Raw genomic sequence first — 19,373 nt, 5'->3', positions numbered from 1 at the left:
TGTGAGCGTCTACGCTTGAATTATGAATTAGCGGCTCCCTTGGCTGGAGGCGGTGGTGGGCTTCATCCGTTTACACAGACCGTATTTAGGTCGACCGGTCGGGGGAGTGACAGCCAGAACCGAGGCTGATCCCTCCACAAAACACTCTGCCTTAGAGGCCGTCTTAGGCCGCCCCCCGCTGACACCGCCACTGTCTGAGGCTGCTGTTCTCCGGAGGCTTTAGGAGAGAGAGACTGGGGCACGACCCACTCTACAGTACCGCTGAAACCCTGCTAGGAGACAGACTGAGGCACGACCCACTGCACAGTACCTCTGTAACCCTGCTAGGAGACAGACTGAGGCAGGACCCACTCCACAGTACCTCTGAAACCCTGCTAGGAGACAGACTGAGGCACGACCCACTGCACAGTACCTCTGAAACCCTGCTAGGAGGAGACAGACTGAGGCAGGACCCACTCCACAGTACCTCTGAAACCCTGCTAGGAGGAGACAGACTGAGGCACGACCCACTCCACAGTACCGCTGAAACCCTGCTAGGAGACAGACTGAGGCACGACCCACTGCACAGTACCTCTGTAACCCTGCTAGGAGACAGACTGAGGCAGGACCCACTCCACAGTACCTCTGAAACCCTGCTAGGAGGAGACAGACTGAGGCACGACCCACTGCACAGTACCTCTGAAACCCTGCTAGGAGGAGACAGACTGAGGCAGGACCCACTCCACAGTACCTCTGAAACCCTGCTAGGAGGAGACAGACTGAGGCACGACCCACTCCACAGTACCTCTGAAACCCTGCTAGGAGACAGACTGAGGCACGACCCACTCCACAGTACCTCTGAAACCCTGCTAGGAGGAGACAGACTGAGGCACGACCCACTCCACAGTACCGCTGAAACCCTGCTAGGAGACAGACTGAGGCACGACCCACTCCACAGTACCGCTGAAACCCTGCTAGGAGACAGACTGAGGCAGGACCCACTCCACAGTACCTCTGAAACCCTGCTAGGAGACAGACTGAGGCAGGACCCACTCCACAGTACCTCTGAAACCCTGCTAGGAGGAGACAGACTGAGGCACGACCCACTCCACAGTACCTCTGAAACCCTGCTAGGAGGAGACAGACTGAGGCACGACCCACTCCACAGTACCTCTGAAACCCTGCTAGGAGGAGACAGACTGAGGCACGACCCACTCCACAGTACCTCTGAAACCCTGCTAGGAGACAGACTGAGGCACGACCCACTCCACAGTACCTCTGAAACCCTGCTAGGAGGAGACAGACTGAGGCACGACCCACTCCACAGTACCTCTGAAACCCTGCTAGGAGGAGACAGACTGAGGCACGACCCACTCCACAGTACCGCTGAAACGCTGCGAGGGCCGGTACGTGGGGGCGTGAGGCGTCGTCTTCAGGAGGAAACACACGAGGAACGATGACAACACAAGCACTCCAGTATGAGGAGGGTATCTTCACCTCAGGCCACCCCCCCCCCCCCCCCCCACCTCTCCGGCGGTCTGCAGTGGCGCTCGTCAACCAGGACAGCATTTAGCCTTGACATCCTTTTTCTTTGGAACGTGTTTGTATTCAACCCAACGACGTTGGTCCAATGCCCAAAAGGACGGGCTATTAAAGCTGTAGCGGACCAGAGAGCAGCAGTTCTTCCCTACTCCTCTGAAACTTCCCCGTTGATTAAGGTGATCCCCCTGGTGCCGGTGGAGCGCATGACAGGGAGAGGTGGCTATCATTAATGCATGCCCTATCCGGGGCCAAGCAGAGGCAGACGACCACGAGACCAACGCGTCTCAAGGTGTCTGCACCGGTCGCCTCCTCTCTGCTGAGCTCCACAAACGAGAAGCTCAGGCAGGGATCGTCTCCCACCTGCACCCTGGAGGGAGGAGCCGGGCGGGGGGGGGGGGCTGGCTGCTCCGGCCACCCTCCCTCCCCGGGGGCCGTGCCCAGCGGCTATCAGCCTCTGGTTAGATCCGCTGCACATTAAAGGGACGACCAGGAACCGGGGTGAGCTTGGGGTCAACCTGTCTCTACCAGACGCCTCGACGCAGCAGCACCTCAGCGCCCAGAAAGACCAGAGAGGAAACCCTGATCTGATAGGTTTGGTCCCCCTGGGAAGAAGGCCTCCCTTTAACTCTGGCTGGCGAGAGAGAGAGAGAGAGAGAGAGAGAGAGAGAGAGAGAGAGAGAGAGAGAGAGAGAGAGAGAGAGAGAGAGAGAGAGAGAGAGAGAGAGAGAGAGAGAGAGAGAGAGAGAGAGAGAGAGCGACAGAGAGAGAGAGAGAGAGAGAGAGAGAGAGAGAGAGAGAGAGAGAGAGAGAGAGCGACAGAGAGAACGAGAGTGAGAGAACGAGAGTGAGAGAGAGAGAGAGAGCCAGCCCTTTATCGACGAGGCGGAGAGCTGCTCTGCCAGCGCTCAGAGTGTTGCTCTAAATATGTCACTCAGTCTGGAGTGATTCCTCAGAAGGGGCTGCTCTCCCTCTCCCAGTCCGTGAGCCGTTTGTCGCGGTACGACCGGCTCTCGGGCTCCAGAAGGACTCAAGTGTGCGAGGGCTGTACCCGTCCGCCCGGCCTACGTCTAACCGGCCTCGCGGTCGCTGCGCCCTGTCCCCTCAGGGCGGGCGCGGCGTGCGTACTAGCGTGTTCTGTTTACTGTATCTGGGAGAACACATCAGCGACGGCTGATGCATCATTCAGGCAGCATGAAGGAGGGCAGACATGAGAGGATCGGCCGTTTCCTCAACCGACTCCGAGAGGGAGGACTGGCGGATAGCGGAGAGGGCGGAGGGATGGAGGAGGGTGGAGGGTGAGGAAAAACAAACCATGAAAGATACAAACTAAACACGTCTCCGAGTGGCAGAACAGAGACCCCAGAGGAGGGGGTCTGTGCAGAGTGTTTCCATGGAAACACTCGGCACAGAAAAATCTATGACTGGAGTGTTTTTTTATTGCTCCTCTGTGACTTCATCTCTTCCTCTCGTCTTTTCCCTCATTCAGTCATTCATTCATTCAGTCATTCATCCATTCATTCATTCATTCAGTCATTCATTCATTCATTCATTCAGTCATTCATCCATCCATTCAGTCATTCATTCATTCAGTCATTCATTCATTCATTCAGTCATCCATCCATTCAGTCATCCATCCATTCAGTCATTCATCCATTCAGTCATTCATCCATTCATTCCCCTCTCCCCTCCATCCCCCTCGCCCCATGGCCCCTCCGCCACCGACCCATCAGGGTCCTTATTCAGCCGGGACCCTGAGCAGCAGACCTCAGGTGGAACTGAAGACGCAACCTGAATATCGTTTAGCGGAGGCACTAATTGGTGCCCCTTCGTTGCTCCTGTCTGCTGAAAACCTCAAAAAATAAACCCAAAAACCCTTCCTGTGTTCCAGCACTGGCCCCCCCAAAACGGGAACGTTGCAGATGGAGATCTGTCCATTAGCATGCGCGCGTACAGCCTTCTTTGTTGTTCGGTTAATTATCGACGTGAAAGCAACAAAAGGAGAGGCTGTTATCATCAGTAATGATGATACACTTGTTGTGGCCGCCGAAGATGACAACAGAGACGTGTTTCCAAGGCGATGAAGACGTGTGCTGGGGCAATCGATCCGCCAGCGGCCGAGTGAGCCAGCGTGTTGTACCATCTCTTCCAGCCTCTGTTCAGAACGTTATTTTTAGGTTCAAACTCCTTTCTGATTATTTGTTGATTATTTTTGGTGATGGTTTCAGGTGCATTGCACCACGCTGATTAGTGTAGCTCATATCTACAGATTCTTAGGTTGAATTTACTACCTTTTAATACCTTTTTTAATACCTTCACAATATTTTTTAATACCAGCACGACTTCAAGCTGCAACTGTAGCCGTGTAAAGTGTGAAGTAAAGTGACAAACAGTAACACACTTTGCCTTCACAAGCCATGTGACTGTGGGTCGATGTTAGTCACAACAGTGGTACAGTACTCAAACAGACAAAGACTTTCTGAGGTGGTACTCATTGGGAAAAGTTTGAGAACCACTAGCCTAATTATTGAGCCAATTTGAGAGCTTGAGCATGACCCCATGGCCTCTCTGCTTGTGGCCTAGAATGGAGCTATTGATCCGGAATCATTATTTGCAGGTAGTGTCCTCCAACTTCCATCTAAAGTAACTACAAGCTTGGTTGGCTGATACAGCCCTTTGTAATTAGAAACATTTTCCAATATTATAGCTACTATAACAGAAGATCAACAGCAGGCTTAATAGATCAAATGATCAATGATCATAAAATGGTGGTGGTGGTGGTGGTGTTGTGGTGGTAGGGGTGGTGGAGGTGTGGTGGTGCTGCTGGTGGTGGTGGTGGTGTTGGTGGTGGTGGTTGGGTGGTGGTGGTGTTGTGGTGGTAGGGGTGGTGGAGGTGTGGTGGTGCTGCTGGTGGTGGTGGTGGTGTTGTGGTGGTAGGGGTGGTGGAGGTGTGGTGGTGCTGCTGGTGGTGGTGGTGGTGCTGCTGGTGGTGGTGGTGTGGGTGTTGGGGGTGTGGTGGTGCTGCTGGTGCTGGTGGTGTGGGTGTGGGGGCAGTGGGTGGTGCTGGGTGGGGGGTCCTACCTGGCCCGCTGAGCAGCGTGGAGCGGGTGGAGATGTTGATCTCCTGCAGGTGCTCCAGGGTCTCGGTGTGGAAGAGGCGGATGGAGGAGCCCTCGGAGAAGGCCATCCACACGCCGCCCCCCGCCCGCACCATGTGGGCCACGCTCACCAGGGGGTCCGGGTGCACCTCGAACCGCTGGGGGGACACAGGAGCACTCAGTGGGGCGGGGCCGGCAGGAGGAGGGGGGGAGGGGGAGGGAGGGAGGGAGTAGGGAGTGAGGGGGAGGGAGGGAGGGAGGGGGAGGGAGGGAGGGGGAGGGAGTGAGGGGGAGTGAGGGGGAGGGAGGAGGGAGGGAGGGGGGAGAGAGGAGGGGGTGAGGAGGGTAGGGGGAGGGAGTAGGGAGTGAGGGGGGAGGGAGTGAGGGGGGGTGGAGGGAGGCAGTTTTGTTCGTCAAAAGAGGTGTGGGGACGTTGCAGGGACAAAGTTGGGGCGGGTGGGCCTGGGTCCAGTTGGGGGAGTATGGGTTTTCCAAGGGAGTTGGGGCATCCCCCACCACAGGGGCGGCGTTTTTTTTTTTCTGGACCCAAGGGCGGCCGCCTCAAAGAGTGAGAAGAAGAGAAAGAGGGAGAGAGAGGCAGAGAGAGGAGAGAGAGGAGAGAGAGAGAGAAGACAGAGAGAGAGAGAGAGAGAGAGAGAGAGACAGAGAGAGGCAGAGAGAGGAGAGAGAGAGAGAGAGAGGTTTGGAGATGGGGAGAGAGGGAGAGAGAGAAGAAGAGAAAGAGGGGGAGAGAGGGAGAGAGAGGCATAGAGAGGAGAGAGAGGGGGGGGAGACGGAGAGAGAGAGAGAAGGGAGAGACAGAGGGGGAGAGAGAGGGGGTGAGGGAGAGAGAGAGAGGGAGAGGGAGCGAGAGAGTGTGAGAGGGGGGAGAGAGGGAGAGAGAGGTTGGGAGAGGGGAGAGAGAGGGAGGGAGAGAAGAAGAGAGAGGGAGAGAGAGAAGAAGAGAGAGAGGGGGAGCGAGGGAGAGAGAGAGACAGAGGTGGGGAGATAGGGAGAGAGGGGGAGAGAGAGGGAGAGCGCGCTAGAGGAAGTTCTTCTTTCTTCTCCAGACTCCAGCGGGGAGGGATTACCACCTGTTAGTGCGACCTTGCCAGGAGGAATCTCTTTTGTTAGAGATTTGGGAGGGGGGGGAAATGAAAGGATTCTTTGATGTGTGTTTTTTTTCTTTTTCACTCCTTAGAAGTGGCTGTTTACTTGATTCCTGGGTTTTTTCTCTAGCACATCCATTTTTTCTTAACAATCCGCAGCAGTTCAGGAGTTTTTCCCGCATTGTCCTCTACAATTAACGAAGGGAAAATGCGCTAGCGCTCCTCAAAAGCATCATCTCTAGCTGGGGAACGATGGCGGCCATCTTGTGTACGGTATCGACAGCCTGGGATACCAGAGGTAGGGAGATGGCTAAACTCTTAAGTTAGTCGTTGAGGACAATCAATTTGGATAGGTTTAGTCTATAAGGCCTGATAACTTGATAACTTCCGCGACTCTTGTTAGTTTTCCCTTAACTCATGTGTCTGTCAGCGTTCCGGTGTGAGCAGCAGCCCGGTAACTCCCAGCGCTGTGGACTCATTAGCGGTATTTGAACCGGTACAAAGGGAAGAGCGACATTATCCTGCGCTGAGCCCCAGCGAGGCTGCTGGGAACTGGGGGGTTTTTGGGGTGCAGATGGCGCAATGAGGGGAATTGTTATTTTTAACGATGTGATGAAGTGATCCCCGGCAGAACGTGGCGATGGGGGAGCAAGATGGAGCTAAGGACAAAGTAAAAAAAAGCTAAAGCGGCAAGCGGAGGTTATTATGGGAGGAAGAGGAGGAGATGAGGGTAGGTGTTGGTGACAGATGTTAATTATATGAGCTAAATTTAAACGCCTGTAAAACGAGGACTGCTTAACTTGAGATGAATGGCCACAGAGCCCTCACTTGTTTCTATGGGTTCTCGGGTTTGAAGCTGTGGCAACCGGGTCGCATTGATCAGGGGTTCTTTCTCCAATATTGGCACTACCATACTTTGATGAGGCATAATGCCGAAGGTGCATATCTTATAGATCTCCTATTTCAACTCTTAATCTCACAATCTTCAAACGCCCGCTAGAGAAAGTGCCCTGTCGTCACTTTTCCCATTTAGGAGCATTTCATCCGAAGCGCTTTCCGATACCGGCAATCGAGGCGCAAGGGAGAGAGAGAGGCGTCTCTCCCAGAGTAAGCCGACAGGAATGTATGATTTAGCAGCAGTGAGCCACTAAGACACAGCCTCCATCCGATCCAGGGATCCTTTCTTTCTTTATTTCAGCGATGCGTCTGAACTCCAGCACCTCGAGTATTAGCAATGTTCCCAGACATCCCTGCAACGCGTCGTAACGCCGCCCAGTGCGGAGTCACCCGGCGATGAGAGGCACCGCTAACCACCGCGCACTGCCCTCGGTGGACCCAGGTCAGCTCAGCTTACAGAGACGAGGGCCAGCCCGGGCTGACGGGGGTAACATGTCCTACACACAGCGCCAACGTACGGCCCTGTCTCCGTCCACCAACGCCGCCTCCACCGGCCAAGGAGCAGGAATCAATGCAGCGGTAAAGGAGCCGTCGGGGGGAGGGGAAGGAGGGAGGCAGTGGAGCCCGACTGACCAGCTCCTTAGGCCTTCGTTACTCCGGGCAACAAGGTGCAGCTGACTGCGTCCCCCCGCCGCCCCCCCGGCGTCGGGGAAGAGAGACGGGAACGGCGACTCCTCATTGCGGCGGCCGGAGGGTCCAGAGTCAGACGGACGGACTGATGAGGGAGAGGGCCGGGGTAATGGGAGGAGGAAGGGGACGCGGCCCGCCGGTCGCTGTTGATCAAAGGCTGTGTCTCGCAACGCGTCCCACTTGGTTAGGGGTCCGGGGCCGACGGAGGGCCGTCTGAGGGGGTCGATGTTAGGGGCCTCTGGCGGGGTGCAGCACAAAGGGGCCAATCAGACGCACACAGGAGACTCACCACCCTGGATAAACAGCTCCATTCAGATCCCCCCTACCGAGATGATAGAGGCCGAGTGATTGGCCGGGGGCTGGCAAGGAGAATAGACGAGGAGCACTGTGGCTACCGACTGTAGAGACTAGATAGACCAGTGGATAGACTGGTCTGTAGAGACTAGATAGACCAGTGGATAGACTGGTCTGTAGAGATAGACCAGTGGATAGACTGGTCTGTAGAGATAGACCAGTGGATAGACTGGTCTGTAGAGACTAGACCAGTGGATAGACTGGTCTGTAGAGACTAGATAGACCAGTGGATAGACTGGTCTGTAGAGATAGACCAGTGGAGTGGGATAGACTGGTCTGTATAGATAGACCATGGATAGACTGGTCTGTAGAGACTAGCTAGACACAGTGGATTAGACTGGTCTGTAGAGATAGACCAGTGGATAGACTGGTCTGTAGAGATAGACCAGTGGATAGACTGGTCTGTAGAGATAGACCAGTGGATAGACTGGTCTGTAGAGACTAGCTAGACCAGTGGATAGACTGGTCTGTAGAGATAGACCAGTGGATAGACTGGTCTGTAGAGATAGACCAGTGGATAGACTGGTCTGTAGAGACTAGATAGACCAGTGGATAGACTGGTCTGTAGAGATAGACCAGTGGATAGACTGGTCTGTAGAGACTAGATAGACCAGTGGATAGACTGGTCTGTAGAGATAGACCAGTGGATAGACTGGTCTGTAGAGATAGACCAGTGGATAGACTGGTCTGTAGAGACTAGCTAGACCAGTGGATAGACTGGTCTGTAGAGACTAGACTTGAGCTGCCCCTCTGTGGGAGCAGGGTTCAGACTCAGAGGACCGTGCCATGGGTCCCACCCCAGACGAGCTGCTGTCAGTGGGGTAGGGTCCTCCCAGAGACCTGGAGGCTGCCGCTCGGCCATGGTGAGGTGGTTAGTTACCCGAGGGGGTTGGGGAGGGAGGCGTTACCTTTGTATTGTATTTCAAAACCACGTTCGTTTGCGACTCCAGCGTCTATTTTCCCCGTAGCTGATTTTGTACATTGCGTGAATGTTAATTGTCCTTTTTGCAATGACACGTGTACAATTAAAAAGGTCATCTCACCGGGTGTCTGATCATTAATTAAGTTAATGAAGTAATCACTTAAGCTCATTATGATCTAATTTAATCCACTCTGTAACACATACATGGTTCAACCCTAAATACGCTAATTAAAAAAAGATCTAAAGATGAGAATACTAAAGAAGTACAATTCAAATCTTTGTTTTAATCACACACATTTAATCAATGTTTGATTTCCCTCTGTGTTTCCTCTCGCGTCCCTGGGAAGGTGTGCACAGCGCCCTCGTCGTCTCTTCAATACCGTGACTCCAATTCCCCGCTATGCACACTTTGTTAATGAGGAGCAGCTTGCCATTTCAATAGCGTATTACCATTTCTCCAAAGACGAGCGTGATTGTGTCCTTCCCTATTGTCGCCTCTCTGTCGAACACAACAAATACGGAGATGGGGAGAAGGGCTGGGCCGTCTGTGAAGGAGTAACGAGGTACAGATGTCCACCTCTTAGATGATCCACAGAGAACAGGACCAGCACAAAGAGGAGCGGACAAAGGGACGGTAGGAGAATGGCCGGGTTCCTTCTTGTAGCCTGACAACGTGGTTACAGGAAAATGAGTGGTCTGGACCGTGAGTGGCCCTCCACAGGTCTGTGGTCCTCCTCATGCTGATCACCTCACAGGTTGGAACATCGAGGAACCGGTATCATCCTGATCACCTCACAGGTTGGAACATTGAGGAACCGGTATCCTGATCACCTCACAGGTTGAAACATCGAGGAACCGGTATCATCCTGATCACCTCACAGGTTGAAACATTGAGGAACCGGTATCATGCTGATCACCTCACAGGTTGGAACATCGAGGAACCGGTATCATCCTGATCACCTCACAGGTTGGAACATTGAGGAACTGGTATCATCCTGATCACCTCACAGGTTGAAACATTGAGGAACCGGTATCATCCTGATCACCTCACAGGTTGGAACATCGAGGAACCGGTATCATCCTGATCACCTCACAGGTTGAAACATTGAGGAACCGGTATCATCCTGATCACCTCACAGGTTGGAACATTGAGGAACCGGTATCATCCTGATCACCTCACAGGTTGAAACATTGAGGAACTGGTATCATCCTGATCACCTCACAGGTTGGAACATTGAGGAACCGGTATCATCCTGATCACCTCACAGGTTGGAACATTGAGGAACCGGTACCATCCTGATCACCTCACAGGTTGGAACATTGAGGAACCGGTATCATCCTGATCACCTCACAGGTTGGAACATTGAGGAACCGGTATCATCCTGATCACCTCACAGGTTGGAACATTGAGGAACCGGTACCTCGTCCTTTCAGCCATCTCCCCTCGCTTTTTAAAAAATTGCAAAATAAATAAAGAATCATTTCTTTCGACATGGCATTCAATGAAAGTCCAAATTTTGAGATTTGAAAACAACTTTTAACAGCTTTCTCGGGACACCATTTGGACCTGCTCGCTCTCCAGACGCACTTCCTTCACCTGTTTGCCTGCGCCTTTATTAATACTCACTACATTCATAAAGGTGTCTTTCCTGCATGCTCCTTTGTCCATCTCCAACTTCCCGCACACCCACACACTTAAGTTGAACCTGGTATTATCTCGCTATTGAATTGCGATTTGAAAAGGAAGAGGAAACTGAAAGGGATTCACATTAAGAACCTGTGGATAAACTGTGGCCTGGTGGGTGTTGATGGGTTACCTGGAGGGGGGGATGGTCAGAGCAGATAACACTGGTGATGAAACACAGCAGCAGGGCTGCTGTCCTACCTGTGTGGAGAGGCTGGAGCCATCGATGACCATCACAGAGTTCCCACTGCTGGCCCAGACCAGTTCCTCCAGGACCAGAAGGGCGCGGACCGGCTCCGAGCCCAGCCCCACCGACCTCCGGCTCTCTGGGTTCCACAGGTCACCTGGCGGAGGAGGGAGAAGGATCAGACCGAGGCGCCATCATCCAGGTGAGACACCTGGGGATGGAGTGATTGATTGGCCCATCGTCCAGAAACGCTGTGAATGGCAGGAGGCCAGCGAGGCGCGCTGCCTCTCTGAACAACATGCCTCGGCGACGCTGCTTTATGAGGAGGGGAGATACTGTCTGTGTTACTGTATGGCATGAGGATGATCCTGATGAAAACAAATGACTTTAGATATATATGCCTGAATTAATTAAGGAATATCGTCACTGGTTTTGGTTCAAGCACTCGATGAAGATTGAGATGATGTAAAAGTTCGAAATTAATGATCATTAATAATCAACGACAGAATTAACAATTAATTAATAAATAAATGTTAAGAAGAACAAATCCAACCCCATTAAAATGTACAGCAGACAATTTTAATTTGGTTGTTAAAAACAAACTGATTCTCCAGTTAATTCATTTGTAAGCAAATTGGATGTGGAATTATTCCAGAAATTGCTGGTAAATATGTGAGATTAGAAATGTGTCAGAAGTGTGATCTGTGATCACATCGCGATGTGTCCACTGATTGTTTATGATGGCGCTTGGACTCCTGCTGTGAAGACGTCATGTGAGCCATTTAGAAACACAGTCCGGAAAATATTAGGAATAAATAAACAAATGCCACAACAATCTTTTAAACGCATTCCCAAACCATTTCTTCACCATTTGCTTTCAAAAATAATTGAAAGGCATGTCTCTTCCACAGATGAAAAGCCTATTCTGACACATTGTGACAGATGGTTCCTTCATATCACAACACTTTACACACAGAGATGTTGACGAATGGGCCTCTTAAACCGTCCCTCGTCATCAATAAACCGTTTGCTGACACACACACACACACACACCAACAAACAAACTCACCATCACTGCATACATGACCCTCACACACACATACACACACACACACACACACACACGGATGACCCACACAAACAAACTCACAATCGCTGCATGACCATCCCACATGTGTATGCACACACACAGACACAGACACAGACACAGACACACACACACACACACACACACACACACACACACACACACACACACACACACACACACACACGCTGGTAAAGCAGGCCCCCCCGTAACACACCTCCTTCGCTGCGTCCGTACACCAGCACTGAGCCCGAGCGCAGGCCGGCAAACAGGAAGTGGGAGGCGTGCTTGATGCACAGCACGGCTCCGCCCCCCGGGTGGGGCAGGGTCAGCAGGCACTGGGCCGCGGTGTCCACGCTGCCATACACCAGGATACTGAGGGGAGGGAGAGGGGGGGAGGGGGGGGGAGAGAGAGAGAGAGAGAGAGAGAGAGAGAGAGAGAGAGAGAGAGAGAGAGAGAGAGAGAGAGAGAGAGAGAGGCGACAGCACAGCGGTGGTGATGAATGAGCGTCATTTGAAATGACAGAGTGGCTCGTTTTCATGCTGTTTGATTTAACAGTGCACTTCTGGAGAACAGCGCTGTGTGTGTGTGTGTGTGTGTGTGTGTGTGTGTGTGTGTGTGTGTGTGTGTGTGTGTGTGTGTGTGTGTGTGTGTGTGTGTGTGTGTGTGTGTGTGTGTGTGTGTGTGTGTGTGTGTGTGTGTCGGACCACTCTGTCTGTCTCATGTTGAATGCCATCTGAACTCTTGCTGTGCCTTATTGTCTCCTCGAGGATGACAAATGAATGCAGTTGTTGCATTTTTTGTGAGCGCAACGTATTCATCTCGGGCAGGATCTTAAGTGGCATCGAGTGTGACGGGGTTTTCTGTTGTTTTGCTGAAATGCGCAGGTTTGGGTCCTTCTGTCCACAGGCAGCCGCAGTAAAGAAGATGAATCAGTCAGCATAACTAAGCCGCAGATGTCACAGCTGATTTGAGCTTCCACATAAATGCATGTCTGCCTCCCTCCCTCCCTCCCTCCCTCCCACACACTCACTCTTCCAAACAAAAATACAAAAAATCAAGGAATAAATGCATTGATGGCGTGAATAACCAGCGGCGTCCCGAGGTGGTGCAGCTTCCTGCCTGAAATAATTCAATCTCCGGGACTGTGACAGAACCCGCAGTTCAACTGATCCTCCATCGCTCACCCAGGGACGCTGAAATAGTGATCCCAGTCTACTGGGGGGGCTTCCTGGCTCATCCAAGTGTCGAGTTAGACCCGAGTTAAATCAAGTTAATCTCCACCTCGAGGAAATCTCAGGAGACCATCCGCCGCAACGACATTCATCACGATACAAATAAAAACAAACAGAAACTGGATTATGGACTCCCGGGCGGTTTGGATCAAACCGTCTCCTGAACGGCACCCTGAGTTCAGCTCGCCGGGCGTCGCCGGCCGACCGGGTTCCAGTGCTCATGCGGTTCCGGCGCCCTCACCTGCCGTCGTCCAGCCCCACGCAGATGGTGTTGCCGGCCCCGGGGGCCCCGGGGTGGCCGGGGGGGGCCGGTCCTCCGTCGGAGTCCTCCGGCGGGACGGGCTCCGGGACGTACTCCAGGCACAGGGGCCGGCAGCCCAGCGGGAGGCTCTTCACCGCCCGCGGGGTGGGCCTGTTGAGGGAGAAGATCTCCAGCTGGCCCTGGGCCCCTTCACCGCCGCTGGCCACCTGCAGGGGGGAGGAGGAGGGGGGAGGAGGAGGACCAGAGGGGGGAGGAGGAGGGGGGAGGAGGGGGAGGAGGGGGGAGGAGGAGGACCAGAGGGGGGAGGAGGAGGGGGGAGGAGGAGGACCAGAGGGTGGAGGAGGAGGAGAACCGGAGGTGGGAGGAGGAGGACCAGAGTGGGGGGGAGGAGGACCAGAGAGGGGGGAGGAGGAGGACCAGAGGGGGGAGGAGGAGGACCAGAGGGGGGGAAGAGGACCAGAGAGGGGGGGGGGAGGACCAGAAGGAGCGTCAGAAACTCTTCCCAGAAGGTCAGGCCTCCTGGGGCTCCAGGCAGTGAGTGGTCGTGCCGCTGGTTAGGAGACATTAATACATGAACACATGAGAACACACGGCGCCGCTGCGGGAACCGGGGACTGGCAGAGCTTAAGAAGAAGCTAAAGGTCACGCAGGCCTCTCTCTTTGCTCTGCTGTCGGCAGGCAGCGGGGAGGGGGCCTCAAGACAATGCCCTGGCTCTAACGCCGTCATCACGCCCTCAGCCATCAGGAGGCTGAAGGCGAGTCATCTCTCCGCAACATCAAACAGCTCTTAATGTTGTTCCTTAAAGGGGCTTCATCGGGGGAGAAGAGAGAGACAGAGGGAGAGAGAGACAGGGAGAGAGAGACACAGAGAGAGAGAGAGAGAGAGAGAGAGAGAGAGAGAGAGAGAGAGAGAGAGAGAGAGAGAGAGAGAGAGAGAGAGAGAGAGAGAGAGAGAGAGAGAAAGAGAGAGAGAGAGAGAGACACAGAGAGAGAGAGAGAGAGAGACACAGAGAGAGAGAGCGAGAGCGAGAGCGAGAGCGAGAGCGAGAGAGAGAGAGAGAGAGGGAGAGAGAGAGAGAGAGAGAGAGAGAGAGACGCCTCTGAAGGGGAGCAAACTCTTTGAAACTCTTCAATGTGAAGGTTCTCCATTAGACAGTGACTGATCTGACACGTTCCAGAACTACAGAATCCTCTTCAACAGGCGGATAAGTGCACAGACAAGGTCAACATATACATTATAGAATGCCTTTCAGCACACAGGAATGGTACAAAACGGGGCCAGAACTCTGCAGGCTATCGCTGCGTCGGCTTAGCGCTATCAGGAACCTATTAACATAGAGACGCCGCTGCCACCATCTGTATCTCTCTGAGAGGAACCCGGGTTGTGCTAAACGGTTTCAGAGCCAGCCAGGGCTCTCACCTTGGAGAGCCCCATTAAGGTGCACCCAGTGGGGGCAGAGCGACCCAGGGAATCGCCCCCCCAAAGCAGGGGCCTGAGGGCTATGGCCCGCATTTGTATTGGCCTTGTGTAGCACCTGTCAAAGCTAATGCGGGGAAAAGGGGCGCGAGGCGGTGAGCCTTCCACTGATGCAATTTAAATTAGACCCCACTGTTTCTCATTCCTGCACCATTAACATGTTGCCATGGGCTTCTCACTGTGATTCCCTTCATTAGCCTGTCAGCCCCACGCCGCGGCAGGCTGCAGCAGCAGAGAGCGCTACTGCGGGACGCGATGAAACACAAACTAATAATCCAGAAGAAGACGAAAACCACCAGGAACTAGGGGGAGGCTTCGAGGACGGGGATCTAAAAGGGGTCTTCAGCTCTCCTCTCCGCTCACCCTGAGCTGCATGCAATCAATTCATATCAGCGTGATAATCTGAGAGGGAGCAGAACGGCCAGGACCCGATCACCCATACTGCTGCACCTTAGGAGACCCACGCACGCACGCACGCACGCACGCACGCACGCACGCACGCACGCACGCACGCACGCACGCACGCACGCACGCACGCACGCACGCACAAATAGACAGACAGAGGGCAAGGGAGACAGGGGCAGAGAGAGACAAAGAGAGAGAGAGAGAGAGAGAGAGAGAGAGAGAGAGAGAGAGAGAGAGACACACACCCATACAAACGCACACACAGAAGTAGACAGGCGTATAGGTAAGACCTATACTGCAGCCAACTGTCCAAACAAACCCGCTGCCAGGGATTCTGTAAGCACAGCCAGAGGCTCTAAGCACACCCACAGCCCCCCGTACCCCCCCCCCCCCCACACCGGGCTGCTTACAGACTCACATATCCCCCCCCCCCCCCCACCACTCCTCCAGCGTCTGCCCCCACCTCCCCATCCCTGCACATCACTCTCTCTGCTGCTCTCCCCGCTCCGATCCCCCGGAGCTCCAGAGAATTACTGCTCCCTGACAAAGTCTTCACTACTTATTTGGACCAATAGACGTCGGCGGTCCCGACCCGCCGGACACGCTCCCCTTCTTCAGCCAGGAAGACGAGGAGGAACGTTCCCTGTGTCCACACAGTGAATGCACTGCTGTGTTAATTAGAGAAGTCCCTCAGCGAGTGTCTCACGCTCGCCCCGTTTCCCGCCACCCGAGTCGGCTGGCGAGCGGCGAGAACCACCACCACACCCCCACCCCGAGCACCAAGCGCCGAGGGCTGAGGGCCGAGGGCCGAGGCACCGAGCCCCGAGGGCTGAGGGCCGAGGTCAAGGTCAATCCTCCGATGAGACTCACACACAATAACGAGACACTACCGTTGATGAGGCGGCGTGTTGCCATAGCGACGGTGAACGCCCTGTGTGGATCCGGTCGGGGGGTAAACAAGGGTCCTCGCCCCAGATGTCTGGAGCCCCCCCTAGCAGGCTCGTCAAACAGGAGCTGGCACTAATCGTGTTGCAGTGCGATGGGCTGGAGTCTGCTGGCTTTGACCACGATGATGACATTGTTTCTGTTTTTAGGTTCCCGTGTCACTCCTCGCTCCGCTCGCCCCAACACCACCTCAGCCCACAACCGAGATTCCTCGTTTGATAAGAAGGCCTTCCCATGTCTTCCCTGGGAAAGAATATATATAAAGTTAGATCTCAAAATATTTACGGCTCAAAGGATCCGGGAACCAACCCCCCCCCCCCCCCCCCCGAACAAACACCCAGGGGTTCAAACTAATCACCTCCTAAGACGGACTGGAGGATGGAGGGACTCCCTGGGAAATCATCGCCCCGTTCAGACAGAGACGGGACTCCGGAGGTTTGACTCGGACACAATCAGCAACTCCTGAGGAACCCATTCCACTAGACGGGCTCCCTGATGCCCGTGAGGCCCGGCCTGTGAGGCCCGGCCCGTGAGGCCCGGCCTGTGAGCCTTCTGCTCGATGCACCAAACCCTCTCGGAGAAGGACCGCCTCCTCCTGCCTCCTGCAGCCCCTTCTTCGTCTCCTAGCAACATTTACTGTAAATAAATCAGGTGCAGCCCGCCCCCTGATCCCAGAGGAGACGATGTTTTATGAATGAGGCGACAGAACACAGAGACTGTGTGGGACTCAGAGGAGGAACATTAGGCTGGTTAATGCGCATGTGTGTGTCTGTGTGTCTGTGTGTGTGTGTGTGTGTGTGTCTGTGTGTGTGTGTGTGTGTGTCTGTGTGTGTGTGTGCGTGTATGCGCGCATGTGCGTGTGTGTATGATTATGTGTGCTCATGAATGCATGTGTGTCTGTGTTTGTGTCTGTCTGTATGCTTGCCAGTGTGTGAGTGTATGCGGATCCATGTGTGTGAGTGTATGCGTATCCATGTGTGTGAGTGTATGCGTATCCATGTGTGTGAGTGTATGCGTATACATGTGTGTGAGTGTATGCGTATACATGTGTGTGAGTGTATGCGTATACATGTGTGTGAGTGTATGCGTATCCATGCGTGTGAGTGTATGCGTATCCATGCGTGTCTGTAGGTGTGTGTCTTGGTGAGCTCGGCACTACTCACCCAGAGGTAGCCTTGAGGTAGGGAGGTGCTGGCAGCGGAGAAGCCCAACAAGGAGCAGTGGACGGGGTTGTGCAGGGCGGCCTCCAGCTACAACACAGAACGGTTATGGATGAGGGTCGAGGATACTGTCATCTAACACGTACGTGATAAAGGAAATGCAGAACTCAGGTCTCATTGTGCTACCTATACCATAGAATTAGTTAAAAACAAGCTATTAATCTAAATAAGGACATACTAAGATAGAAAAAGAACCATTAAAAAAAGGTTAGCAGCATATCATTGATTTAAATGATTTCAAGTGCAGCAGTAAGTTGATAAAATGAACATGAGGCCACCAGACTCACACAGGACCGACTCATTATCTGGGTTACCTGAGAGGTTTCACACTCGTGCTCAACCTTGCAACACAGAGTCGATAATAGAGTATAATCTGTTTGATGAACAGGATATTTGATGTCATTTAAAGGTTACATATTACGCCACCAGGTGTGAGTGTGATACCCGCTACAAGCCTTTTTGAAAATCTGCCTCTTCTGAAATCACAAGTTGGCGTGTCCACCCAGATGTACCCTGGATAGATCGGTCTACCAGCCTACCCACTGGACTGTAGCAAACGTTGCTCATCTAACCGTCATACATCTAGGTGGACACGCCCACTAGTGATGTCAGATGAGGCAGATTTTGAAAACGTCTTGTAACGGCTAATCACACTCACACCTGGTGGTAGAATACGTCACCTTTAAAAAAATACTTTTTTCAATACATGTCAGTAATGAGCAGGTAGGGCATTGTGCTCGAGGGGTCCCAACAGGTGGACATCGGGGTTTGAACCCTTGAGCCTTCAGGTAGGAACACCCCATAAAGCAACGAGAATATCCTTTCTATTCCTAAAAATGAGCACGATAAAAAGGACTCATGTCCTAATGTGTATACAATATACCAGCCCCCTGTGTAACTAAAAACATACGGATTCTAAAATTAAAACCACCACAAAAACGTCTTCTGAAGTACTGCATTCTGACATTTTTAGCACACAAGAAAAACAACATTTGACAAATGACCAGCGATGTGGGACAGAAGCGCTGCAGGCACATTCCCGGGCAGCAAGCGCCGGAGGTAGAAACACGAAGGGGTCCGTAGCGGCGAGCCAACTGTCACACCGCCTGCAGTCTGGTTTTCGATTCTTTGTATCATTAGGTGACACTGAAAGATGTCACTGTACGTTAGTGTTGTTACATGCATGGCTTCAGCCTGGGAACAGACCAGCACTGGGTTCGGCCAATCACAACTGTTTAACTAGTAGGGGCGGGTTTAATACAATGATGCACATAGGAGCGCCCTATGGGAGGACAGTTGAAGAGTTTTCATAAATAACCAAGATGGCTGCTGCTGATGTGATATACGTTTCTTTGCTCCAACTGGTGCGAGTGGGTCTATCCAATTAAATCCAGAGGCCTATTCGCCTTCGCCTGTTGATAAAGCTGTCGAAACGAAGACAAATTTAGAGGTTTGATAGCGATACACACTTGGATTGGTACGGCGATATCAGGCTAGCATGGATTAAATGAACAGAACAACCTTGAGATCAAAATGCTCAATTATAGAAAGTAACCACGTATAATAATATAATAAAGAATATAATAGAGTAGCTGATATTGTGTTCCTGATTAACATTTCAAGTGTTGATATATAACACTGATATTGAACACGCAATTATTTTTTCATTCATAATTGAAGCATTATTATCAATTATGATAGCTGGCCTTCAATCCCCATGACAATTCATTTTTAAACAGCATATTAAAAATGCAGGAGAAAGGTACGACGGAGTATCAGGGCCACAAATGAAGAAAAAATATATTTTCGCCGTGACGAGATTAAAGTCAACATGTCGACATTAAACTTGAATTGTCGAGAATAAAGTTGTAATTTCATGTCGACTCTAATCTCAACATGTCAAGATTAAACTCGAAACGTCGAGAATAAAGTTGAAATATTGTGTCGACTTTAATCTTGATTTGTCGACTTTAAAGTCGACAATAAACTCGAAATGTCGAGGATACAGTTGAAATTAGTTGGGGGAGATAGCAACCGCTCCAAAGGGCCTGCACTGAATCCAATGGCTTGTGTGGATAATTTGGTAAAATTGTATTTCAGAATCGGGTTTAACAATAAAGAGATCCTCCTCTTGTTCAGGAGGAGGACCTGAACAGACGTGTTAATTTAGTCACGGCAAAAATATATTTTTTCTTCATGTGTGGCCCTAATACTCTGTCGTAGAAAGGTGAGTCTCGCAATGAAGGGAAACTTAAGAAAACATCATTTTTTACTTTACGCTT

The 19,373-nt window shown here is 52.4% G+C and overlaps 1 protein-coding gene across 1 annotated transcript in view; it reads right to left on the bottom strand.

Moving 5' to 3' along the window:
• The window catches only part of arhgef10la (Rho guanine nucleotide exchange factor (GEF) 10-like a), a 20,239-nt gene extending 2,846 nt beyond the window's left edge, over positions 1–17,393 (bottom strand). The window contains exons 1-6 of the mRNA XM_056606379.1: positions 17,379–17,393; positions 17,035–17,121; positions 13,024–13,250; positions 11,764–11,921; positions 10,474–10,616; positions 4,600–4,774 (exon numbers count right to left, since the gene is read on the bottom strand). Of these exons, the coding sequence (XP_056462354.1) occupies positions 4,600–4,774; positions 10,474–10,616; positions 11,764–11,921; positions 13,024–13,250; positions 17,035–17,121; positions 17,379–17,393 (805 nt within the window). The remainder of the gene's footprint in view (positions 1–4,599; positions 4,775–10,473; positions 10,617–11,763; positions 11,922–13,023; positions 13,251–17,034; positions 17,122–17,378) is intronic.
• Positions 17,394–19,373: the final 1,980 nt, after the last annotated feature.

Source organism: Gadus chalcogrammus, chromosome 13, assembly GCF_026213295.1.
Source record: "Gadus chalcogrammus isolate NIFS_2021 chromosome 13, NIFS_Gcha_1.0, whole genome shotgun sequence".
Classification (NCBI taxonomy): Eukaryota; Metazoa; Chordata; class Actinopteri; order Gadiformes; family Gadidae; genus Gadus; species Gadus chalcogrammus.
This window is presented reverse-complemented; position numbering and strand designations above follow the sequence as displayed.